Raw genomic sequence first — 26,384 nt, forward strand, 5'->3', positions numbered from 1 at the left:
GGTATGCACCTGTGTGTCTCCAGTGACCCAGGCCAGGCACATGATCTGAAATTGTCTGATGGAAGCTGGAGATGGGAAGGACCCGGAATGACTTGAAGTCCTAGTCCCCAGTGAGAGAACTGGGTCCCCAAGCCCCACCATCCCCACATCCAAATATACAGGAGCTGGGTGTTGGGTCTTGGTGGCTCACAGAGGACCAGGCAGGGCTAGGCAGGAGCTTCGAGCCCTGGCATAGCTCCTGGCACTCTGGGCATGTCCCACAGGGCAGCCTGGAAAGTACTTGGCCTGGAGAAGGCTGGTGAGCAGGGCAGCTGGTGGAGGACAGTGATGACAATGCAGGTGGCTCTGTGATCTGCTGTTGGCGGGCCCCACGCAGGGAGGACAACTCCGCTTTCACCCTACCCGCATCCCTGCCCTTGGGCATTGGTCTGGCACAGCTAGGAGTTGAGAGCCCTGGACAGCAGTCATGGGAGGGCAGCCTGGTGGGTGACAGCACCAATGGAAGGTGAAGTATGGTACCCCATGCCCAACACTCACATTGATGCCCATTTCACAGATGAGAAGATTGAGCCTGACCAGGATCACAAAGGGGAAGGGACAGAGACGGGAAATATTTCCTGGTCACACCCCTTGTATCCCTGTCCCTAGTGATTTTGGGGACCATGACCCAATCAGGCCCCTGCTGTCTCCAGCCAGACGTGGCTTCCAGAGCATTCTGAGCCTCCAAAGCTGCCTCTGATTGACGGTGAATTGAGTTGACACGTAATTTGTACCTTGAGTACAAAGATGCCGTCATTGCCAGAAGAGAACCGAAACCAGCTATGAATAATTCCTGTGCTTTCAACAAAAACACCAATAAAATGGAAGTTTGAATAAATACCACTCAGCCCATCCAAGCGTGAAGGGGAAAAGCGATACCCTAAACCATCTGAGCTGGGCTGCTGTGGAAGAGGTGCTGGGGCCTTGTTCCTTGTGGAGGCTGGACAGGCCACGGCTCACGGGTGGGAGGTCAGCAGGGCTGCAGTGGGCAGCCTGGGGATGTCACCTGGGGTGGGAGGCCTTGCCTGGTTCTCTCTACTCCCCAGGCCCAGCATGTCACCTGTGAGCCAGGCAGGCCTTAGCACAGGCTGTTCTTGAAGCCTGCAATGCCTTCCCTGCCTAGCGAACTTCTATGCATCCATGAAAGCCCTACCGAAGTGATGGTATCTTATCCGTTCATTGAGTGGACATTCACTGAAGTCTACTGGGCTGGGCATGGGTTAGAGGGTGATACACAGAGCCTCTGACGTGGGCTGTATTACACACTGAAGGTTTGTGGGACCCCCAAATTCATGTGTTGAGATCCTAGTTCTCAATGTGAGGGTATTAGGAGGTGGGGCTTTGGGAGTTAATTAAGCCATGTGGTTGGAGCCCTCGCAAATGGGATTAGTATCCTTATAACAGAGATCCCAGAGAGTTCCCTCCTGGCTTCTATCACATGAGGACTCAGCAAACAAACAAATAAACAAATACAAACAAACAACCCTGACATTATAAACCAGGAAGTGGGCCCCCACCAGTCACAGAATCTGTTAGTACCTTGACCTTGGACTTTCCAGTCTCCAGAACTGTGAGAAGTAAGTTTCTGTTGTTTAAGCTGCATTGTCTGTTATGGCAGCCTGACCTGACTAATACAGCCTCGTAGGCTTGCAGGGGTGTCAAAGCCATGGGCGACAATGATAAGAGGGGTAACGCAGGCCATTGGGAGAGAACAACACAGCTAGAACGATCTGAATTCAAGTCTCCCCATCACCATTCAGCCACCGACAAGTCAGTTTCCCCGTCTGGGCCTCCGTTTCCACATCCCAACAAGACCCCTTTCTTGGAGTTCCCAGGCTCCAGCCACCCTTCTGCCCTTGAAATGGAGAGGCAGCGACCTGGGTACAAGGCCTGTGACATAGCTGTGGCCCACCCCACACCTAGACAGGCCAGTGAATGCTGTGTAGGAGGGAGGAGCTTTGTGCCAGAGGGAGGGCCTCCGGTTGTGTCCCGGCTCTGGGATAGGCACGGGGCAAGGGCCCACGGTTGGTGTTGCAGGTGGGATTGTGTGCCCTCAATAGTGTTGAAGTCCTGACCTCTGGAACCCCAGAATGTGGCCTTATTTGGAAACAGGGTCATTGCAGATGTAGTCTGTGAAGATGAGGTCACACTAGAGTAGGGTGGGCCTTTACCCAACATGCCTGGGGTCCGTCCTAGAAGAGGATGATTACAGACACAGTGACCAGCCCATACAGAGAGGAGAAGGCCATGTGAAGACAGCCATTACTCCAGAGACTGGAGTGATGCAGCTTCTGGTCAAGGAACCCCAAAGGTTGCCAGCCACCGCCAGCAACCTAGCGATGGGAGAAAGACGTGGAGCGGATTATCCATCACAGCCCCCAAGAAGGAACCAACCCTGCCAACACCTTGACTTTGAACTTCTGGCCTCCTAAATTGTGAGAGAGTAAGTTTTTGTTGTCTAAAGCCACCCAGTTTGTGACCATTTGTTATGGCGGACCCAGGAAAACCCTACACTTGGCTTCAGTCCATTCCTGGTCAGGAAGATTTGGGGCAGTGGCTTGGGGACTAGGCTGACCAGTAGGGAAACCATCCTTTCCTGAGTACCTGCTTGGTACCCAGCCCTCACTAGTGGAGGGAGAAAGGTGGTGGTCACCGTGGGGCATGGGCTCCTGGGCTTCTTGTCTCCCCCAACACCTCCTGATGTTTAGAAAGGTGAGCATTTCTGCCCCATCTGCACGCCCAATATAGGCACATGCACTCTCACTCGATCCCAGGAAAGGAGGTCGGTCCAGCCCCACTTTACAGATAGGTAAACTGAGGCTCGGAGAGGGGAAGTGGCTTTGCAAATGTCACACATCAAGTGGGTGGCAGACCAGGACTGGAAGCCGTGCTGGCTGGCTCCACAGTCCAGCCCATTCCCTTCTGTGGTCATTCAGTCAGCACCCACCAACAAGGGCAGCCTAGCCATGCTGTGTGACTGGGGCAGTCACCGAGCCGCGAGCCTCTTTCATGCAGCTCTGAGAAGTTGCTTCTTTGTCCTGTTCTCACACTTCTGGTGGTTGGTGCTGGCTGAGATGGGGACCTTGCTGGGGCTGTCTGTTGGCTGGAACACCTACTAGTGGCCTCTGCAAGTGGCCAGAGCTTCTTTAAAGCATGGTGGCCTCAGGTAGTCCAGCTTCTCACCGGTTGGCTCAGGTTCCACACGTGAGTGTCCTAGCTCACAGGGTGATGTTTTGTCTCTTTTTCTGACCACGCCTTGGAAGGGAAGTCACACAATGTCACTGCCCTGCCTCTGGTTATAAGACACAAGGTTCCACCACCAATGGGAGGAAGGTCAAGGTCACATTATAGAAGGGGGAAATTGTGTGTCTATCCTCAGAGGATACAACGTATCATGACAGCCATTTGGGAAGCCATGCCCTGTTGTGTGGCAATTTATTGTCTGGAATTGGAATTGTGACCTGGTGTGCTGGTGTGGGCAGGGTGTTGAGGGACAGAGAGACAGTGAAAGAGAGAGAGAGAGAAAGGAAAGAGGAGGAGGGGAGGGGGAAGGAAACGTACACAAGGTTTGTGGCCAGTGCAAATCCTGGGGTGGAATGTGGCCTCTCGGGCAGGGCCTGAGATAAGTCTCATCCATCAGTCATTCCTCGGGTCTGATCAGATCGGCATCAGGTCTGATGATATTGCCCTCAGAGAAGAGCTTGCTGGGTAAAGAGTACATTTGCCATCTGTTTTCTGTCCCGTTTCACTCCTTTTAATACCAACTCTCCCCTATCTCTTTGGGGAATTGCGTCTTTCTTACTGCAAATCTGAGATTGGTCATATCCCACCACGTGGAGGAAACTGGTGTTTGAAGGAGAGAATGGGGCCAATGGAAAAGGAAGGAAAATTGAGTGGGAAGGGGAGCGGGGGAAGAGGGCTATGTCCTTCCATACGTGAAGGTGTTACACTGCGTTGTGGGACCTCAGATTCCTTTTATTTAAGACAGTTGAGTACCAACCACTTACAGCATCTCTTCCCTCGTCCAGAATGCAGCCCTGTGCCATCTGGCCCCTCCCATCTCTCCTGAGCCCTGTCCTTCTCCTTGGTAGTGTTTATCACACTTCCAGTTCTTTGTTGACCAACTGTCCCACTCCCTGGACTATAAGCTCCATGAGGACAGGACTGTGGTCCACTCTGGTCATCACTTTATCATCGGGGCCTAGCACAGGGCCTGACCCGGTCAGTATTTGTTAAACACGAGTGGATCAATGCAAAGAAATGAGTGTGTGGCCTCAGGAAGACATTAACCGTCAGGAGTATGTGAAGTGGATGGGGTGGTCTGAGCAGAATCTACACAAGGGTTGCAAACTGGGGACCAGCAGGTGCCCTACCCATGTGTTTTATTTTGGTCATCATAGTGTTAAAAATAGTGCCAAGGAGCCACCACGGGGAAGCCAGCTGCCCTGGAAGGTCGCCCAGGCTCAGAGCAGACAGTGTGTCGGGGAGAATACATTTCTGTATGTTGTGTAAAGCCACTGAGATGTTGGAGATCTTTGTCACTGCAGCATAACCTAGCCCATTCTAACTGATACACCATGAACAACAGCAGACCTGGCCTCCTGGGGATTGTTGGCCGGGGCGGTGATGAGTCTACAAGTTGTCCCCTCTAGATACTCTCCCACTTCAGCTCACCTGTTTCCCTCCTGACTTGTGTGGATGCTTAAATTTGGGATGGTGAATTATTGGTTTGCTAGGGCAGCCATAACAAAGGACCACAAAGTGAGTGGCTTAGACAGCAGAACTTTATTGTCTCTCAGGTCTGAAGGCCAGAAGCCCTAGGTCAAGGTGTCAGCACGTTGGTGCCTTCTGAGGACTGGGAGGGAGGATCTGCTCCAGGCCCGTCCCTTTGCCTTGTAGACGGCCATCTCCTCTTTGTCTTCTCTGTCTTCCCTCCATATCTGCCTGTGCCCCCCTTTTTATAAGGACACCAGTCATATTGGATTTGGGACCCGCCCTCCTCTAGTAGACCTCATCTTAACTGATTACATCTGCAATGATCCTATTTCCAAATAAGGTCACATTCCGAGGTACTGGCGGTGAGGACCTGGATATAGGAATTTGAGGGTTTTCAACCCATAGCAGATGGCCTCCTGTGGGAGCTGGGCCAGGTGAGCCCAGCTAGACAGGGGAGTGTAAGGGAGAACACAGACATTTGCTTTCTGGCAGGGCAGGTTCTAGAAGGTTCTTAAAAGATTCTCTGTGGCTACAGAAGATGTATGAGGGCATATGTTCACGTGTTGGAGGGGTGGGGGCTGCCTCCTTCTCATCTCCAGGTGGAGACAGACCAAAACACACAGAGAAGGTGGAGGGATGCAGGAAGGGAGGCTTGTCAGGTTTGATCTTTGGGTGTTTGTTTTTGACTTTATGCTGACTCTGGAAATGGACTGCCATGGGGGTTGGGGTGATAGAGGCAGAGAGGAAAGGAAAGCTTTCAAAGCTATAGCCATGGGAAATGTTTTTATTTTCTGCTTGAAAGAAAATGCCAAAGAAAGATTAAAAAACAATAAAAAGGAAGGAGGTGAAGAGAGAGAGAGCAAGAGACAGTGTGTGTATATATGAGAGAGAGAGAGAGAGAGAGAGATGGAGAGAGACATCTTGGGAGCCTGTGGTGGGAGAGGCTCCCAGGGGCCCCGGAAAGAAGAGGCAGGCCCTGTAGTCCCCTCCCTTGAGATGCCACCATGAGCATGGTGCCCCAACAGAACACAGAAGATGGAGGGCTGGGCAGAAACCTGTCTGGCTTGCTTGCTGCCACCCAGGCCTGGTGACTTTAGGAAGGTCACCCACTTCTCTGGGTGGCAAGGACCATTTTGAGGTGTGTGTCCACAGAGGGCACAGATGCACGGGACAGAACTTGTGTGCAAGTGGCAAAAAGAATACAGAAACACCCAGGGATTGTGTGTGTGTGTGTGTGTGTGTGTGTGTGTGTGTGTGATTATGTGTGAAACCAGAAGACCCAAAGGTAGATGGGAAACGGGATCCTTCAGGTGTGGCCTAAGGGGGATGGAGGTCAGGTATGGAACCGCCTGCCCTGGGCTCCTAGGCCAGGCCTCCTGAACTCTTGACCACAGCCCCCTGCAGCCAGGAATGTACCCTGAGTCAGCCTGACCTTACCCAGCCCCAGACCAAATGGAATCTCATTGACCTCTGACCTCTGTCACCTCCCCCCAAGCTAAAACAGTAGAGAGGCCCCAGTAGAAGGTAGAGGATTGATGGGACAGGGCAGTAAAGCGAGTGGCAGGGTGGAGGGTGGGTTAGTGCTGGGCCATTTATCTTCTCTAAGCTAGTCTGGGTTGGGCTGGGGGCTTCCAGGGGTGCTGGGCCCCACGTCTGTATCTCCAGCACTCCACCTGGTCTAGGTGAGTGTGCTTGCTACCACACATCTTAGCTGTGTGTGTCTTCTTTCTGCACCTTGGGTTTCTCCTCTGTGAAACTGCAGGACAATATCAAAGTCAGAGGTTCATCAAAGCTGGCTGAAAACGGGCCAGTTTGCACAAAAGGAATTTCAGACTATAAAAGAGGAAACTGGGAGGATTCAGCACGGAAGGGGGTGGGACAGGCTGGATTGGCAGGGGCCATGTGTGTCAGGGCAGTGGGAAAGGACAGGGGGAGCCTCTGGGGACGAGGCTGGTGGGGGAATTTGCTCCAGAACTCTCAGCATGCACAGGCCTGCCACGGAGGGCTTCAGAGGCCCCCAAATCGCTGCCAGCAGGCAACAGAAGGAGAAGCAGACCTCTGGGAGCCCAGAAAGCCCCTCCTGGGGCACTAACTCCCCACTTCGGTGCAGTACCCCTCCCCTGCAGGCAAAGCCCTCCCCCAACACACGTGCTGCCGAGCCCTCCATTAGTCACCCTGGCACTGACATACATAAATCCCATTAGTCACGCCCGCACAAACTTGCCTGCACAACACACCCAGGCACACCCAGACAAAGACGGAGGCCCCCAGAGAGGACTTGTTTGTCCCTGGTGTCTCTTCACCAGTGGCTAGAACAGTGCAAGCCCTCGGTGAACACGTGGTCAGCCTCCCCAAAGCAGCTATCTCCCATAAAAGGCCCCCACAACTGGACACTGATGGTCTCCCCCAATGACCAGTCTCCCCCCTCCAGACGCTCCAAACCTTCCCCCCCCCCTCTGGGCACACAAGTACCACAGTAAACTCCTACGAGTGCCCTTGGCCATCCCCTCTTCTGCCTCTCCGGAGGGGGCACGGCTGGCATCGGTTCCCCCTCCTCATGCCTGTCCTCCAACGGGTCTAGCAGGCAAACCATTCCCCAAGGTCAGCAGAGTGCTTCAGTAGGCGGCCCAGGAGCTGATTTATTGGCGGTATATTTGGAGAAATGCTATCGCTCTTAGATGGGGGTGGGGGTGGGGTGGGGAACGCTCGCGGCGGACTTTAACCTTGGGCTGAAACCGCAGCGCTTTGTTTTCCGAGGCGCTTCCTGGGGCGCCGCAGCGGGGCTGGACTGGGGGGGGGGGCGCGCAGGCACAGCCGGAATGTGGCTCGGTGCCTTTCCACTCGGGCTGCACTCTCGCCGCCGGGCCGAGTGCTCAAATTTTGGGGGTCCCGCGGGAAGGCCTCGGTCTCTCCAAATGTGCTTCTAGACATTCTAGTAAGGAACCGAAGCTGCCAGGGTGAGCATCTTTGGAAGCGAGGTTCCAAACCCTCCGCCTCTGGCATCTGCCACGGGCCGCTGGTACTCAATGTGAGGCCCTCAGGAGGCACCCAGGAAGGGATGAATACCTCCCTCTTCTGAGGCTGTCCCCATCCGCAGTCCAGAACAAAGACTGTTCGGAGGTGGTGGTCCCTGGTCACGCGCATGGCCTGCTAGGCTGATGGAGGACAGCAGCATGAAGGCCTGTTCCCCGCCTCTCTGGCAAAGAAACAATGCTGGTGACATTAAGCGTTATTATTGCAAATGCACCCTCTCTGGGCCCCCCTTTACTGTTCGGGTAGAAAGACTACCTCCCCTACTAAGCTGCTACCATCGCCCGACCGATTCCTGCTTCCCCGATAGTTCGGCTATTTGCACCAAAGCGGGAGGCCAACGAGGGCACCAATTCCGGGCCGGGTGGAGAAAAGACCGGGGTATCCCCGGCATGGAGGGGAAGATGGGCTGGCGCAGACTGGGGAACCCGATGAGCCCTGGCCTCCAGGCACAGCACTCGCAAACAACCTGCTTGGTCCTCGCTCTGGAAAAAAAAAAAAGCCCCCTTTCCCGCATCCTGCGCCCGCAGAAGGCTCCAAGGGCAGAAGGACGACTCGGGATTAAAGCAGGGTCTACGAAGAGGGGTGGCAGGCTGAGTTCTAAATGCCATTCGGACGCTGACTCTGGCGTCGCCCCTAGATGTTGCGGGTGGCTTCGACCCCATCCCACCCTCACCGAGCCTTCCTTGGATTACGTGCCGAGCCGGCGCGCCCTGACCCCAGGCGGCGATCCGGTGAGGCCCGGACCGCCTCTGGGTCCAGCGACTGCGGGGATGGATGTGGTGGCACCGAGAAGTCGAGGCGGTTCCCTCTCTTTGGCGAAGGGGGAAGCTCCTGGCTTGACACCTCGTGGTCTCTGGACTCCCGAGGCCGTGACTAGGAGATCAGGGAGCCCAGCGAGGCCTGGGACGCAAGGCCAGCCGAGAGCCCTCGCGCCTGAGCTGCGAGGAGGGCCGGCGAGGAGATTTATGGCCACAGCCGGCCCCCTGCGCACTGAGCGCGTCTCCGTCCTCTACCAGCCAAACAGTGGAGTGGAAGACCCGACCCGGGCCGGGGAAGAAGCCAGGGCCGGAGGCGGAGCCGACAGGCACCCGGACCCGCCGGGGTCCGGCTTGGAGCTTCAGCTCCAGCTCTGCCAGCTGTGCGCCTTGGTCCCGACGGCGTGCGGGGCTCTGGCGCCGCGTCCTTGGTCTTTCTGGTGGGTCGGGGTTGCTCTCGGCTGCGTTGGCCGAACCTTGGCTTAGCACCGAATCCTGGCTGGGCCAGTCCCAGCACGGGGATGGCGAGCTTGACTTTCCCAGGCGCAGCCTCTCCAGGTTTTAGCGGCGCCCGGGCCGGGCGCTCCCTGGTTGCGGGACCTGGGACCTGGACACTGGCGCTTAAAAGACCCGGCCAGAGCTTCATGAGCGAGCAGCAGAGGCCGGCGAATGCTCGGTACCTGGGCTAAGAGTCTGGTGGAGTGCGGGGACTTCGGTCTCCACCGGGGAAAAGGCGGCTCGGGGGGACGGGTGGAAATGGCTCAAGTGTCCGTGCCTAGTAAAGGGTGCGGTTTTTTTGGGGGTGAGAAGGAGTAAGGGAAAATCGTGTCCATGGGCCAGCAACCCCAGGGTTCCAGGAAGCGCCGGGTTTGTCCCTGAATAGAGGGGCTGAGCCGGCTGGACAAAGGCACAGCCGGGGAGAACTGGACTCAAGATTGTTCTGTCCTTTGGTTTTAAAACGAAGGGGAAGAATTTTGTCAGTCTGGCCGTTACGGAGCCGGAACCGGCGACCTGGGAACATACAAAAGGCCTCGGCTCTGGAGGCCCAGGCTGTCCACCGACAACAGCACTGGCCTGGGCGGGTTCTCCGCGAACTGCGGTTTGAGGTTTCGAGGTCCTCCCTCCAGCCGATTTTCCGCCCAGTCAGTACAAAACACACACACACACTCACACACACTCATTCTGCGTCAACACTTTTTGGCCGGGGCTCCCACTGGGTAGACAGAAGTATGTGGGGGGAGGGGACGGAAGATGGCGGCTGGACTGCGCGGCTGTCACCCGCTCCCCTCTGGGCGCCCAGGCCTGGTTTTTACATTTCAGTGTGACCCACCAGAGGAGTGAAGACACCTCCCCAGAGCCCGAAGACGGGCAAGGGATGCGCAGAGTCCCCTACGAGTGGCGAGGGTCTCTGAAGGAGCCCGGCCGGGCTGCGCCTACCACTCGGCTTGGGATCCGTCCTCCGCCCTAAGATGGCTCCCAGCCGCTGTTTACCCAGCGACTGCGGGGCCACCAGGGCGCGGGGCCGGTGAGGGGACAAAGATCAGGGCGGCCGGCTCCTCGGCGTGGCCTGCTAGTGTCCCGACGCATACAGCAGCTCGGAGAACCGGCGCGGCCAGGGTCTGTCCTGTCGTCCCGCCCTGTGGCCAGGAACCGGGAGCCACCGCCTCCGCGTCCCCAAGCCCTGCGTTCCGGGTGCGGGTGTGTGTGCAGGGAGGGCGGCGCGAGGGGGTTGGGGCCCACAAAGGCCGGGGGGCGGTTGGCCGGGGGAGAGGGGAGTCTCGCCTGCACCGAACTGCGGCCCTAATGAAATGCAGGCTCGGTTCGCCACGCCGACGAAGCGCACATTTGGAAATGCTAACGCCATTGGCAAATCCAGGGCAAACAGGCAGAATTTTTATTAGCAACTAAATGATTTATGGCACACATACCCCGCCGTCACAATTACGGCGTCTTGGAGCATCCAGGGGTGAAAACATTAAACATTTATAAAAATAGGCTTTTGTTATTTTCCACCCTGCAAGCCCTTTGTATTCCCCACCCTAGCTTTCTCAAGATAGTTTTTTTTTCCTTGAGCTATATTAAAATAAAGAAAAACATTCCAGATCTAGGGCGGGGATAACGGGGTGGGGGATCAGGGTCTGGCTCCGAATATTGAAGGGCAACGGGGCGGGGGAAGCGAAGGGGGCCCGGGCGTGGGAGGGTTTACTAGGAATCCACAAAGGCCTCTGGATAAGACTCGAGGACGCTCGGCGCCCACCGGGGCTGCGCCCCCACGCACAGCCCCTTCCCTTGCGGTGGCCTCCAGCAACCCAGCGCAGCTCAACTGCGTTTATTTTTTTCTTTAGTCACCCCCTCCCCCAAGGCACACAGGCACAATACCTTTTTCTAACCCCCCTCTCCTCTCCGTCTTTGCTCCTGGCTGTCCCGGGCTGCCACGGGAGCCTCCCGCCGCCCTGGCCGCCACTGAGACTTGAGCGCCCTGCTGCAAGCATGGACACCGCCGCTAGTGCCCTTCGGATCCGGCTATTTTCGTTCCTTTCTTTCCTTCTCACTCCTCCCTCCTCCCGCAGCGGATCTCCAGCTTCCAAAAGAGGGCAGCCTAGAAACCAACGCAGGAGGCTTCTGCAAGGGCAACTTGAAACTGCCCTCAAGAGGCTGAACTTTTTTCCTCAAATTTATACTGGAATTAGACACCCCAGTTCGCTCTCCAAGCCTACCCCCTTTTTTTTCTAAAAGTGGATAAAAGAAAATAGAACGAATGGGCGCTAACTAGCTCATTTTTAATCCCTCCAGAAAAGTTGCCTTAAAAAATGGGTTTAAAAAAATACAGCTATGCGAAAACGCTGAGTCCGCAGCGCAGGGCGAAAGAGCCGGCTCCTCTTGTTTTAATTAAAATCCAGTCACCGCGGTGGCTTCGAGGCAGGATCGGCAAGGATTTTTGCCCTTCCAAGCTTCCTTTTGAGTGTACGTAATGCCCAGCTGGGCATAGGTCCCTGCGGGGCTGCGAAGAGAAGGTGCGGGGGCCGCCAGGGCGGCCCCTTCGACTGCGTCCGCACTTCTTGCGCCCGCAGCCAAGTACGTTGCCGCAGGCAGCTCCCAGCGACTCAACCCAGAAAGGATTTTGCTGAAAGCGCAAAATAAAAGTACGAAGTCTGGGGGATTGAGTCTTCCCTCCCCCTCCGGCCACCACGGCCAGCCAAGCACTTTTTGGGCTTGGCTGCTGCTTCCTCTGAGCTCAACAGATTTTTTTCCCCGGGTCTCGTCCTCCCTGGAGGGGGGCGCCGCGGATGGAAGGCGAGAGAGGCCCCCAGCCAAGAGGTTTTTAATATTACACTTTAATAGGTTTCAGAAGGCCCCGTGGAGAAATGCTAATAGGCTGAAATGTCAGAATCGAGAGGGAATCAGTTCGCGCTCAGCCGATCTAATCCTTTTTTCTGCTTTCTTTGGGGAGGGGGGAAGGGGTGAGGTGCGCCCACGCCAAGAGAGGCTTTGGGGAGGAGCGCGCGGTGCAAAGCGCCGCAGCTCCGGTCGGGGCTGAGCGGGGGGCGCGCCCCGACCCGCGTTTCTATAGGAACCCCTTTTAGAAGATTAGAGACTCACCCGCTGCCCGCCGCCGCGGCCTCTCCAAAATATTAATCAGTAACCACCTGACACCGCATTTCAGGGAGGGACCTGCAGGCCGGGGCTAGGAAAACGGCCTTCTCGCCTGCCCATCCCACCCAACCGCGCTGCTGGGGGAGAGGGAATGAATCGCTGCTTTGTTTTGAAGGCGGGTTGAGGGGGGAGGAAAAAGCAGCCCTTGTCTGTTTTGGAGTCGCCACCGCGCGTTCTAGAAGGCGCGCCCCAGGGGAGGTTGGGGGCCGGGGCCAGGCGCGGGGTGCAGCCCCCGGGGCCCCAAGCTCTTCTCGGCTCGCTCGGCTTGTCACCTTCTCCTGCGAGCAGGAAGCTGACAGGCAGCCTATTAAACCGCGCCTTGCAAAGCCCTGGATTGCGGCGACAACCATCTTCCTCTATTTTGATCACTCAGCCCAGACGCTGGGAGGGAGGGGAGGAAAAGGGAGGAGAAGGAGGAAGGGGGGGGTCTGAGCTGGTGGAGGGGGAGGGCTGCCTAGAAACGGCCCGGAAAAATTCTCACCACCAGTTTTGATCATTCAGCCCCGCCGAGGGGAGCCTGGAAACTGCTGGAGCCCCTTGGTCCGTAATTGGTTTTATAGGAATGGCTGAGGGCCAAGGTGTTTACATGAGCGGGATTGGCGGCGCGCGCGGCCAATGGGTGGCAGCTGGAGGCCGGCCTCGGGGGGAGGCGGGCACCCGGGAACAATGCGTGTTTCTTCGGCGGAGAGTGTTCCCCTCCCCCAGTCACCCCCTCCCCCCCGCTGGTTTTTTTTTTTTTTTTTTTTTTTTTTTTTTAGATCCAACGAGAGGAACTTGAAAGGGGGGTTGTGTAATGTACCTTTTCCAATCCCGGGCTGTATATGGAGATTTGGGATTCTTTAAACCGGCGCTACCTGGATTTTATTAAAAAGCGGGGAGCTCGGCGGGAGGAAAGCTGGCTTTTCCGGGGGCTGCGGGAACCCGGCAGCGGGAGGGCGGAGGAGTTGGCGCGCCGAGCCCTCGGCCCGGGGAGCGGTTTTCTACCAAAAAAAGGAAAGGCGGGCAAAAAGTGTGAGGAGGCTGCGGGTGGCGAAGGGGAGCAGCGGCCGCGGGATGGCGGGCTGCAAGGGCGCCTAGCCGCGCCGGGAGCCGGGGCCGCCACCGGAGTCACCGTCGCCGGAGCCCGGAGCAGGGAGTCCCGCCGCGCCAGGTACGCCGCCGGGTCGCCCGCCCGCCCCTGGCCAGGCGCGATGGTCTCCAAACTTCTCCAGCTGCCCCCCCAACCTGCCTCCCACTCGGGGTGCTCCGGGGGATCCCCGCAGCTTTCCAGCCCCCGAGAATGGAATGGGGACAAGGGCCGGCGAGGTGGGGGCGCCCTGGGAAGGGTGGGGGCGAGCCGCTGCGCCCGGAGCACCCACCTGAGCCCCAGCCCCTCTACAACCTGCCCAGCCTGGCCGAGGGGCGTCGGTTCCCTTCTCGGTTCCCGGCACGCGGCGGGGGAGCCAGGGACGCCTAAACGCTTTCGATTATAGGCTGTTTTTAATTAAAAGCCGGAATTCAGCCATTTTAACTGCATTTAAAAGGGAGAAAAAAGTAGGGAGAACGCAGCGGAGCCCGCAGATGGCTGAGCTTGCTTCTCTACCAGAGCGAGGGTTTTCCGGGGGGCTTCACCCCGACTTCTCCAAAGTGGGGCGCCGGGGCATGCCCTGAAGCGCTGGCTTTTAGAAAAGCTACACAAAGAACATTTTTTTAAAAATCACGGAAAGCTCATCGCCTTCTTAAGACATGTATCCTCGGATGTGGCGATCTTAGATTTTTCTAAAGTAAACGCGGATCTGGTAACCAGAGATTGATGGGAAGGAGGGAGAGAAGGGAGGAGGAGGTGGTTGTAACCAAAACCGGGTTAAAATGAGCACCTTTAACAAAGTTGTGGAGGGAGGCTGGAAAAGGAGGCCGGGGGGTTGGCGGTCGAGGGGTCTGCACCTCGCGGCGCGGGACGCAGGGCGGCACCCGGGAGCCGGTGGCTTTGGCGTGATCCGCGGCTCTCGGAGCGCTCCGGTTCCGGCATCAGGAATACAAGCTGCTGTGGGCAGACGGAGAGCGAGGGCAGGGTTGGCTCCAAGACCCTCTCCCGCCCCCACGGGAATCGGCCAACACAAATCTTTTAAACAAACAGCTTTAAACTGGAACTACAGGGGGATTTTCCCAGTGCTGGGGGAGGCGCCCCTCGGTCGGCCCGCGCGGTTCGAGGATTTTCTTTGTAGGTTATTTTGGGGGTTGGGGGAAGCTAGGGTAGGAGCGAGACCCTTGAGCCCTTTCCTTCCCTTCTGACGCCCCTCAAATACCCGCGCCAGGCTACGTCTCGGGCCGTAGGATTCCCAGGCCAGGGCGTTGGAAAATGAAACCAAAGCTTGTTGGGAAGGATTCGTTTCAGTCCTCGGGCGAGAATGCCACGTCTCGGGTCCTCGACTCGGACTCCGATTCAGCGACTCACAGTGGCCTGAGGGGGTGGGGGGCGGCAAGTCTCTTTAAAAATAGTAAAGCCGCTTTGCACCCTTTCTCACGAAAAAACCATGAGTTGGGCGGCTCGGGACGAGCTCAGGGAAACCAAACTCAGGCGAGGGCCCCTAAAGATTAAATATTAAACTTTCCGGGTCAGATAGTGACAGTGTTTAGAGAGACATTGCGAACTGCTCTTGGAAAGGTTTCACGGTTTGAAACCCTGGAGCATGTGACGCCCAGGAATCAAACACACTTCGAAGGTTTGTATTTGCGCCGTCCGGGCGCGGCCGAGGGGCCTTCCTCAGTCCGGGGGGACCCGTGAGCCGCCCGTGCAGAGTCCGGGCTGGGGCGCAGCGGGCAACCCGTCACTTTCCGAGCCCCGGCCGGGGAGCCTGAAGCCACCGGAGGAAAGAAAATGGATTTTTACTTTTTATGGAAAATGGGCTATTCCCGATTTCGTTTCTGGCCACCACATCGGCAGCCCCTGACACCGAACGGCAAGACGACTTTCTGAAACTTGTTTTTTTTTCTTCCCCTTTTTCCTTTTCTCCCCTCTGTTTATTCCGCGGCCTTTCTCCTCTCCCCGCCAAGACGCTGTGTGCGCCTCCTCGCTCAGCTCTGCCTGGTCGCCGGGAGGGGCCCCACCTCCGGCCGCCTGTGCGTCCTGGGCCGCGGGCCCGCCGCCGCCATGCACGCCGCGGAGCCCCCGCTACCCGAGGACTCTGGGACTACGCTGAGGCCGAACTTTTAGGTCCCGCTGAACGAGGCCAGCGGGCCGGGTGGGGGGCTGGCCGCGGCACTCCCGCGGAGGATGGATGGCCGAGACTTTGGGCCTCCGCGGTCCGTGCACGGCCCCCCGCCGCCGCTGCTGTCCGGCCTGGCGATGGACAGCCACCGCGTGGGTGCGGCCACGGCCGGACGCCTGCCCGCTTCGGGCTTGCAGGGCCCGCTGCCGCCTGGGAAGTACATGGCCGGCCTCAACCTCCACCCGCACCCGGGTAAGTACTCTGTGCCTTGTCAGCCCCCGCTCCCCCCACCAGATCCAAGGAGGGAGGCCCCGGAAATACATCTGGGTTTGTTCCCCGGCGTTCGCTACGGTGGCGCGGCGCCTCCCTCTCGGCCTGTCCACCGGGGTGCGAGCAGTCTCGGCTCTCGGGGCGGAGAGACCCCTGGGCCCAGGGCAGAGGCCGGTCGGGAGGCGCCCGCGGACAGGGGCGCGCTGCTCCGCTGCCTCCCCTGGCGCGCGGTTTCTTACCAGTCTGCGGAAATTGGAGCCATCTGGGGCGAATGCAACCCCCGAGCCCCTGCGGCTGAAGCTGGGCTGGAGTTTTCAAAATCTGGGCCAGCAACTAGTCCTACATTCTTTGAGACATACACTCCCGGAGCTCGAATCTATTCTTGATAAACGGCTTTGCCAGGGCGGGTGGGCCCCAGTTCCATTCCTAGCTTCTCCACTACTTCCTAGCTTCTCCATTCGAGCGGTGCGGGGACTCCAGCCAGTCCCGAATGCCTGGGGGTGTGGGGAGGACGGGAATCCCAGTCCTGGGACCTTGGCCTCCGGCGGGCGGGCGGCGGCTCTCGGGAGGCCCTCGCCCTCTGGGAGAACAGCGCTCCCGGAACCCACACCGTGGTAGGAGAGCAGCGACCCCGACCCCTGGGGCCCTTTGTACTCTGGAGGGAAGGGGAGCGCGACGGAGACGCAGAAACTGGGCCCCCGCCGCCCCGAAGCTGGGGGATGGAAGCGGCGCGAGAGCGGAGCGGCCGGGCCCGAGCGGCGTTGGGTAAACCTTGCGCCTGACATCCAACCGCGGGAGGAGTTGGAGAAGGCCCAGAGGCCTTCGCTATTTCTCGAGAGGGGCTGCCCAGGTTCGGTGGGGACAGCGACTGGGAGGGAGAAGCTTGTCCCGGCGAGCCGCGGCCGCTTCAGTCGGGCGCGGTGGGAAGGGAGTCGCGGGGCCTTCCAGACCTGCCTCCCGCCGCCGCACGAGATCCGGTCCCTCCTCCGGGGCTGCCTCCAGTTTGTGCCTGGAGTCTCACGCCTCGACTTTGGGAAAACCCACCTCTCCCACTCCGAAGTAGTCTAGGGCTCTTGTGATTTCTCGGGGAGCCCCCGCGCTCTCCTAGGCCTTGGGGTCTTGGAGGGGACACCTCTGGCCGTAGCGCCGCCTTGGCCCTGTCCCACCGACCCTGCCCACTCTGCCGCGCTCGCCGTTTTTGTCTCTCTTCGGTTTTTCTCCTGGAACTTTTCAGGAACCAGAGTCCCGGGACTCGGCGAGACAAAGGGCCTTTGTGAGGCGCTGGGCGGGGGAGGGGCCGCGCGGGGGCTGCGAGCGCAGAGATCCCCCGCCGGCGGGGGTGCGAGGACCAGGGCGCGCGTCTCCCCCTGGGGGTCGCATTCCGTCCCGGGGGGCCGCGAGGACGGCGTAAGAAGAGCGCTGGAGACCCTAGAGGAAGGGTTGTGGGAGGCCCCGGGGTACAAAGGGCCGCTTGGGACGTCCCCTTTTGTAAGCCCCCAGAGGCCGCGGTAATTTCTGTTTGCGTGTCTTTTGAGCTCATCGGGTCTCGTTCCAGCCCGCGGTGGTGGGCAGGGGGTCAGCGTCCTGGGAATCGGTCCTGGGGTCTCCCTGGCTGGTAGGGCCTTCGCTCGCTTTCTGAGAGTCAGCGAGAGGCCCCGCGGACTCCCGGTCTCAGATCGGAGTCGGGCGGGCAGAGGCCAAGTGCCCTAATCCGAAACAGTGAAAACAAGTCACAACTCCTGGGGCGCCTGTGCGTGCGCGCACCGTGCCAGGGCTGCGCCTGACCTAACCGCAGCAGTCAGACCGCCCAACGCCCATTAGGTAGATGGGGAGGTTGAGGCGGGAAACCGGGAAGCGACTTGACCGGAGGCCGGCGGGACGAGGAAGTGCAGCCAGAGGTGGCCGCAGAGGCCTGCCTTGGCGCCTCCCGCTCCCGCGTTAGGAGCTGCCTAACTGCGTACTCGGCGGTTGAGGTCATGGAGGAAATAGCAGGCGGGCTCGGGAAACGCTGCAGGGGAAAAGCCACCGAAGCCGCCCTTCGGCCCTGTGCTCACCGGGAGGGAAGGGTGGGGGGCTGGCGCTGCCCCTAGCTGCCCCTACCTTGAGTGGCCTCACAGAGACCTCAACCCCAGGCCAACGCCCAGCTAACAGAGCCCTGTGCTAACTAATCCCATTAGCCAGGAGGTAGGGAGCTGCTCCCCATTCACAGCTTGGGTGGGGCTGGATTACAAATCCCTCAACCCAGCACTCCTCCCCCGCTTTTTTATGGGGTGCAGGTGCTAAAATTTCTCTTTCAACGCCCTCGCCTTCTTGGCTGTCAGCTTCTTGGGTCTGGCCAGCGTTATCAACCCCATCTTTGTTTATTTTTGTACTGGGAAGCCCGGAGAGGCTGAGCCATTTGCCCCGGGTCACACAGCAAGGGAATGAGGGGCCATCCCTGTTACCTCTGGACTCCAGCGTGGGCGGGGTCCTGGTTGATCCACGGAACCCTCCTCGGCAGAGGGAGCTGCCCTGGGAGAGCTCAGGGTGGGAGGGGACCCTGGCTGGGGGGGTGCTGGGACCCCATCCAAAGAGCTATTGACAGGAGGGTTGCTGTCGGGAGGGTCTGCAGGAGAAGCTGCCTTCTGCATCATGGTTCTAGGCGGATGAGTTCGGCTCTTTCCTTTGAAGAAGAGGAGGTGAAGTCCAGAGTAAATGGGGTTTGGGATAAAGGATGGTGGTTTAGCTTTCCCATAACCTTGACTAGAGACATATATGTGAGCCCTAAATGTTCACAGCCGCTGGTAAAGCAGACAAGTAAACGACAAGTACCTGAAATTGGAAGGCTTGCCTTTCTGCTTTGGAGTTGGGAGGCCAGGACTCAGCCCTCCTCAGTTGCAATTAAAGAGCTATTGCAGGATTTTGTACTTGGGTGTTGATTCTACCTGCCCCCGAATCCTGGAGGATAGTGAATGAGGGGTGGGAACCAAGGATCAGGATGGAAGCCTTGCACTTTGGATTGGCTGGTGGACACTGGGGGTCACAGCCTTCTCAGGGTCCATCAGCTCTATCTGTGGAATTCAGCCGGTCAGCCTATTGGGATTGATTTAAAACGATTAATCAGTGGGCTGGCTGGTGGAGTGATGTGATCCCAAAGATAAGGGAGATTTGCTGGGTGCTTCTTCCTCTGGTCAGAGGCACAGGGAGGCCTGGGGGAGGTTCTGGAATCTGGAAGGGCCTCCAGGCCCCCTGGCTCTACCCGCCAGCACTTTCTCTCCTGGCTTCTTCATTTACTCAGCAAATGATTTCCAAGTGCCTCCCGCACGCCAGGCACTGCTATGGGCCTGGGGATCCAGCAGTGACCAAACAGACAAAAATCTTTGCTTTTATTGGAGCTCCCATCCTAGTATGAGGACCAGGCAATAAACACGCAAATCAGGGAACGAAATCATTTTAAGTAGAGATGCAGGCTTTGATGGACAGAGAATGCTGAGGGTCTGTTTTGGCCTGCGTGGTGAGGGGCTGTGAGTCTGAGAATGGCTGGGGGTGGGGGGAGCTGGGATAGGCAAGGAAGGTGGTAGGAGGAGGGTGGGACCTGTAATGAGGTCTTGGAATTTGAAACAGGAATGAAAAGGCAGTGGAAGGAGTGACTCAAATTGAGGGACATTTTACAGAACTGGTCTGGACTCTTAAAAAATGTCAGTGGCATGCGGCAAAGGAAGGCCAAGAACTGTTCCTGATTAAAAGAGACTTAAAAAAAAATGTGACAGCTGAAGGCCATGTATGGCCCTCGATGGGATCTTGGAGCAGGGAAGAAATTGCTCTAAAGGACATCATTGGGGCAATTGGCGAAATTGGAATATGGACTATAGATTAGCTGATAGTATAAAGTCAATATCGTTTCATGAAGTTGATAACTGTATTGTGTTTATGTAAGAGAATGCCCTTGCTTTTCGGAAGGAAGAACACTAAAATGTTTAGGGGCAGGGGACGTGATGTCTCCAACTTACTCGGGAATGGCTCAGGAAGAGAAAAAACAATGTAATTTATGTACTATATGGGAGATAATGATACATCGAATGACGTCAAGTAGTACCCGGGGTGAGAAAGAAGTTCACAATTGCGGGACCTGGGAAAGGTCATATGGCAGTTTGTTGCACTATTTCATACTTTTCCCTGAGTTTGAAATTATTTCAAAATAAGCATTTGAGGAAAATGAGTGTAGATTGCTGGCTGGAGACTGTTTGGTAGATGGGGACAGAAGCAGGTGACCAGTCAGTTGCAAAGAGGCTTTAGGGAGGTGAATAGTGACCAGGGATGGAGCCTGGAGGTGACCAGGGTTTGGTGCCTTGTGGAGGTTGGGCTGCTAAGAGATGTGGACAGGCAGCGAATGGGGACAATGCCTGGATTTTTGGAAAGTGCTACTTTTGGAGGAATGGGGAGGACCAGATTTGGGGAGAGGTTGTGACTGGGCATTCTTGATCTGGATGTGGCCAGCTTGGGACGCTCTTAACTTCCTGTGTGGACCCATCTGCAGTCTGATATAACTCCTACCTGGTCATGTGTGGCCCTGCCTTTCACCCAGTGGCACCCCTGTCCTTTACTTCCCAGCCCAGATTTTGAGGGGACCAATGGGAGCTGCTGTCAGGATAGGGTTTGGGCCTCCCTAGGGGCTACTGGGAGTTCTGGTGAGCAGTCAGTCTTGGCCCCCCAGGCTAGGGTCTTTACCAGACAAGCCACCCACAGAGGCCAGGCATCTGGCTTTGGAGGAAGTCAGGGCTATTCCTTGAAAATAAGACCGAGCTGGACCATCAGCTATAATCTGTCTTTTGGAGCAAGAATTAATATAAGACCCAGTCTTATTTTAATATGAGTGGGTAGAGTGGGTATAATATAACATAATATAATATAATGCTGGGTATAATATAATATGATATAATACCTGGTCTTATATTAATTTTTGCTCCAAAAGACGCATTAGAGCTGATGGTCCAGCTAGGTCTTATTTTCGGGGAAACACGGTAGGTGGGAACCACCAAAGCTCCTCGCCACCTTTGCAGGACATGAATGCACTCACTACCTGCATCTGAGGTTCCTTTATGAGCTGATGAAAGTGATGGACCCTCAGCCTGGAACCAAAAGCCCTCTCTACACACTCACTACCAGTTTTATACATTCTGGGCTTTCATGAGTCAGCCAAGGTTCCCATCCTGCCTTCAGGCTCCAGATAAAGAACTCCTGCGTCACATGGGGCAGGATGGCCTGGAGGCTAAGGTCAGAATGCTGGGGTTTAGATCTTGCTCTTCTGTTTACTGGCTACGTGGTGATTCTGTAAGCCTTGATTTTCTCATCTATCAAATGGGTCCATTAGTGGTACTGAGTTCATTTGGTTGTTGTGAAGTTTGAATGAGCAAGTACAAGCACGGTGCCTAACACAGTTACAGCCTTCTGCAAAAGTTACAGCAAAGGTGATTGCTGTCATTTCAATGACCATTAACTCCTGGCTTGTGGATCCTTGCCTTAGTCCAGACCTGGCACAGAGACTCTGGAATTGGATGGTCCATGGGTTCCTTAGACTCCAGGGCCCCAATCTGAACTTGTCATTTTTATTTTATATTTCTCCTTTTTTTGGTGTTACATACGTACATTTTGGCGAGTATGTAGTAGTGTCTGATTGTGTGTGCATTTTAAATGTTTTTCCTAATTTAATTTTTGTAAATTTTATTGAGGATACTTTGTATGCCATAAAATCTACCCATTGAAAGTGTACAGTTCTGCTTTATGCTTAATATAAACTTTAGAATAAAAGTCACACATCATTTAAGAAGTCAAGTAGCATTGGAAAGGGTCTAAAGAAAACCAGCAATTGCCTGCCTCATGTCTCCTCATTCCTGAGTCCCACTTTTAAGTCTTTTGGCTCTTTCTTTTGGCATTTTTATCCATATTTCTAAGTAATAATTTGCTTCAATTGCTAGTTATATTTCAGTTTTTGAGATTTTTCTATTGACTTTTATGGAAGGTGAGTATTTTGCAGACTGCCTGAATCTGATTCCTGACTCTCCTGTCTGTTTATTAGTGGGCAAGGGGACTGTGGGCAAGTTTCTTTACCTCTTGTACCTTGGTTTTCTCATCTGTAAAATGGGGCATAATAAAAACACCTGCTTCCTGAGATTGTTGTGAAGATTTAAGAGTTAAGACATGTAAAGCATTTAGAGTAGTATGAAATATAATAAGCACTTAGTAAATGTCTATTGTATCACCCCCACCCCCAGTATTTACTTCTCCCATCATCCCTATATATGTGAAATACAGTTTTGTTTAAACTAGTTTTATTATTATGGCTTTGGCCTTGTGAATATATACATTTGAGCCATGTGGTATACTAGAGTTTATTTCTTTATTTCCTGGAGTTATTAATTGCCTCTCCCCCCCCCCCCCATTTGCTGGGATTTCTTAGAATCTCTGTCTTCCACTCTCTTGGTTAAATCTTTGGATGAGCCGCCTGCTTCTTTTCTTGGAGAGTTCCTCGCTGGAATTTTACATCTTCCTGTTCTAGTCTGTTTTGCCTGGTGCTTGGGCCTGTGGTAGGGCGGTAATCCTTCAAACTCCCTTTGCCTCTGTTGTGTTAGATCTCGTTTCCTAATTCCCATGCCTTCCTTTTTCCTGCTTTACTTTTTTTTTTTTTTTTTTAAAGATTTTATTGGGGAAGGGGAACAGGACTTTATTGGGGAACAGTGTGTACTTCCAGGACTTTTTTCCAAGTCAAGTCGTTGTCCTTTCAATCTTAGTTGTGGAGGGTGCCGTTCAGCTTCAAGTTGTCCTTTCAATCTTAGTTGTGGAGGGTGCAGCTCAGCTCCAAGTCCAGTTGCCATTGCTAGTTGCAGGGGGCGCAGCCCACCATCCCTTGTGGGAGTCGAACCGGCAACCCTGTGGTTGAGAGGATGCGTTCCAACCAACTGAGCCATCTGGGAGCTCAGCGGCAGCAGTGCCGTGTTCAAGGTGCCGTGTTCAATCTTAGTTGCAGGGGGCAGAGCCCACCATCCCTTGTGGGATTCGAGGAGTCGAACTGGCAACTTTGTGGTTGAGAGCCCACTGGCCCATGTGGGAATCGAACTGGCAGCTTTCGGAGTAGGAGCATGGAGCTCCAACCGCCTGCGCCACCAGGCCGGCCCCTTGCTTTACTTTTTTTGTTTTGGTGGAGCACATTCCTTTCTACTACGTTCACACTTCACTGGCATTTTGGAAATAATTTCCCCTTAGTGTTTTGAAAGAATTGCAACATAACCTTCTATATTCCAGTGTAACTTTTGAGGAGTGTGATACTACCGTGTTTTCCCAAAAATAAGACCTAGCCGGACAATCAGCTTTAATGTGTCTTTTGGAGCAAAAATTAATAGAAGACCTGGTATTATATTATATTATACCTGGTCTTATATTAAAATAAGACCCGGTATTATATTATATTATATTATATTATATTATATTATATTATATTATATTATATTATATTATATTATATTATATTGTATTATATTATATTATATTGTATTATGTTATATTATACCAGGTCTTCTATTAATTTTTGCTCCAAAAGACGCATTAGAGCTGATGGTCCGGCCGGGTCTTCTTTTCGGGGAAACACGGTCTTTTGATTCTTGATCTTCGTATGTGAACTTTTTCCCCCTTTTCCAAATGCCTCAGATCTGTTGGAGCCATGTCATAATGAAGATCATGGCTCTGAAATTCCTATACACTCTCTTCCGTACACTCGCTGTATGGCCTTGGACACGTTACCTGACCCTTTGTGCTTCTGTTTTCTCTTTTGTAAAATGAGTAATAGGGCTTACCTTTTATGGTTTGTATGAGGACTAAATGAAATTATGTATCTAAATTCCTGGAACATTGCTTGGCACAAAGTAAGCCTCATGGATGTTATTACTGTTGTTATTCTTTTATCTTTGGCATTCTGAAATTTCATGCTGATGTGCCTCATTCTGGGTCCTTTTGCCTTTGCTGTTTGGGTGCTCCATAAGCCAGACCAATTTGGAAAGGAAGCCTCCAGTCTGAATTTTTCTGAATGACTATGAATTTTATTAGTGTTTTATAATTTTCTTACCCTTTTTGCTGTTCTCTCTAGTACTCCTATTAGATATTGGCTCTCCGGGACTGCTCTTCTTTTCTTAAACTTTCTTTGCTATTTTCTATCTCTTTGTTTCTTCTGCTTTCTAGGATATGTTCTCAACTGTGTCTTCTTCTGACCTTTCAGGTTGATTTTTAATTAGGCTGTCATATGTTAAACTTCTAGGAGCTCATATAATCTGGCTGCTCGTCTTTTTCAATAGCATCCTGTTCTTGTTTCATGGACACATTTTTCATTACTGAGGGGATTAATTGTATTTTTTTTTCTCTTTCTGGAGTTTTCTTCAGTCATGTATTGTCTCTGTTCCTCTGGGTCTTTTTCTTCTTGTCTTTCACGTTGGAGACTCGGTGATTGATTCCCCGGTGTCTCTTGTTATTTAAGAGGCACTATCAAGCTGACTGGACTCAGATCCAGGGATGGGACTTGTTAGCAATCTGGAACTCCCTGAATGTGTCTGTCAGTCTTTCCTTTCTGATTTTGTCAGTCTCCCAGGCAGGAATCCTGTGCAGGAAGTTTAAACCTGGCTGTTTCTCTTCCAAGAGCTGAGTGTACCTTTTAAAGATGAGGATTTTCGCTGAGACCTCATTTTTGTTTTGGTCCCACGCTAGTCCTGAGAATCCAGCACCAGTCCGTTGCTCATTTCTCTAGTAAACAAGGAGGCTGCTGGGAGTGGGGGAGTTCTCATTTCTTCCTTTGCTCCTCTCTGCACCTTGGTCTTTAGTGCTCTGAGGTCTGTGGTGTTAGATTCTGTTCCTTGATGGCTCCCGTTTTCAAGCTTAGGCGTCAGTTTCCCCACTCCCCACCCTGCCCACCTCTTGTACCTCTGTTTTCCCGTTTCCAAATGTTGTGGAAGTAGTCTTCTGTTCATTCTTCTCTTGTGTTCTCTCCTTTTTAAACACCATTCCTGTCATTTTCATGAGGTCCTGGCATTTGGGAAGGGCATTTGTCTTGATAGAACTCTGTGCCACCTCTCCTAGGATCAGCCCACTGTCCTTCCCTTGGCCCACGTGCCTGGGAGACCTGACTCCTGTCACGGTCCTCCCCACTCACTCATGAGAAGCAGGAGTGCCTAAGGCCTTCCCTCTGTCTCTACCCCTTCTTCCTCTAGGCCCAGGTCTCCGTTAGGGGGAGTAAAAATCAATGGGGAAATCCTCTGTAATTGCTTTAGAATTGAGAGACTGTCTGGAGCCCTGGGGCGAGGCTGGGGTGGAAGCATTTGCATATCTTTGTCAGGACTGTGGCCTTGACCGCCCTGGGCCTGGGCGGCCTTGGGATTTGAGCACCTACTTTGTGGGTTGGGCATCTGGTTGGGGCAAGTCAAAGTCCCAGCCCACCTCGGGCCCAAATTCCAGGATAGGGAGGGATGGAGTTTAACCCAGATTGCCCTTTTGTGGGGAGGAGCTGGGGGCTGTGGGATGCTAAAAGATGCCTGCTGGGATCTGACCGCCTTGGGAGAGGGAGTTCAGTTGGAGGGGAGGGAGCACCGAGTGAGGGAGCTGCAGGAACAAAGCCCTGTATCAGGGCAGGATGGGGTGGGGAGGCTGGACCAGTCCCCAGGTCCCACTGGACCCCTGCCGTCCTGACCGGGTGGGACAGGAGCTGGTGGATCTGGCTGGCTCAGTGGCTCAGTGGCTCCTGGGCATCTGTTTGGCTTAGAGGAAACTTTGCAGTTCAAAGCGCTCAGCCACTTCTGCTGCACCGATGGGAGCTTGGGGACGGTGGCAGTGGCCATAGGTCCTGTGACTTAGCCACAGCAGAAAGTTTGTGCAGGGTAAGCCCCCTGTCCACTACCCCTGCTGGGCTTGTCTGTCACGTGGCACCTTCCTCCAGGACAGGGGATTGCCACGAAGCAGAGGACACAGGCGTGACTCGTCACAGCTTTTTTCTTTTCTTGCCGCCTTCATTTTACTTTCGAGGAAAGTAAGGCACTGAGAGGTTGTTTCCTCCCCAAGGTCACACAGTGGGGATGTAAAGGATCTAGGAGCACAGCATGAACTATGCAAGAAAGTCAGGGGCCAGGGAGAGAAGGGATGTTGATAGGAATTTTTCTTTCTCTTTCCTTTTTCCTTTCTTGGCTCACTTTATTTACTAGTTGTGGTTTTTGCAAATTTTGTCAATGTGAGTTTTCCATGAAAATTACTCTAAATGTAATGTTTACCATGCTTGTGTTTAGATTGCCCCTCCCCTATCCATTGATCTCTTTTTAAAGGATATTTTTTACTGGGATTTAAGATTCACAGAGAAATGAGCACAGATCATAAATGTATACAGCTCCATTATTTTTTTTACAAACTGAACCCACCAGTGTAACCATCAACCAGGTTAACAAAGAAAGCCAGACGCCCCATTCCATCACTGCCCCTTCCCCACGTGACCTCAGCCTTGACCTGTTTGTCCACAGCATATTGATGGAAGCACATGGTGTGTTCTCCTTTGTGTGAGGTCCTGAGATTTATCATGTTGTATTCTGTGTGGTTGTAATTCTACTTGCTGAAGGTGTGCTATTGTATGATAATGTTACAATTTGTTTATCCAGCTGTTGATGGACATTTGGGTTGTTTTCCAAGTTAGGCCATTGTTGGTGGAAAGATTCTTGAAGTCTGACTTGCT

The 26,384-nt window shown here is 54.3% G+C and overlaps 2 protein-coding genes across 7 annotated transcripts in view; both read left to right on the top strand.

Annotated features, from left to right (window-relative positions):
* The first annotated feature begins 7,445 nt into the window (after positions 1-7,445).
* Positions 7,446-12,726, top strand: LINC02983 (long intergenic non-protein coding RNA 2983). Its single transcript, XM_033095602.1, is given in 2 exon segments — positions 7,446-8,835; positions 8,838-12,726. Coding segments are annotated over 2 exon segments (1,317 nt in total). The 5' UTR covers positions 7,446-7,913; the 3' UTR covers positions 9,233-12,726.
* A 246-nt stretch (positions 12,727-12,972) lies between these two features.
* TNRC18 (trinucleotide repeat containing 18) overlaps positions 12,973-26,384 on the top strand; it is a 75,347-nt gene continuing 61,935 nt past the window's right edge. For 4 of the 6 annotated variants that reach the window (XM_033096615.1, XM_033096619.1, XM_033096617.1 and 1 more), the window contains exons 1-2: positions 12,974-13,347; positions 15,231-15,637. In XM_033096615.1, the coding sequence (XP_032952506.1) occupies positions 15,451-15,637 (187 nt within the window). In that variant the 5' untranslated portion in view covers positions 12,974-13,347; positions 15,231-15,450. Of the gene's footprint in view, positions 13,348-14,484; positions 14,900-15,230; positions 15,638-26,384 lie in introns of those variants that run through there. The other 2 variants (XM_033096620.1, XM_033096614.1) reach the window with 2 other exon arrangements.

This window comes from Rhinolophus ferrumequinum, chromosome 24, assembly GCF_004115265.2.
Source record: "Rhinolophus ferrumequinum isolate MPI-CBG mRhiFer1 chromosome 24, mRhiFer1_v1.p, whole genome shotgun sequence".
Lineage (NCBI taxonomy): Eukaryota > Metazoa > Chordata > Mammalia > Chiroptera > Rhinolophidae > Rhinolophus > Rhinolophus ferrumequinum.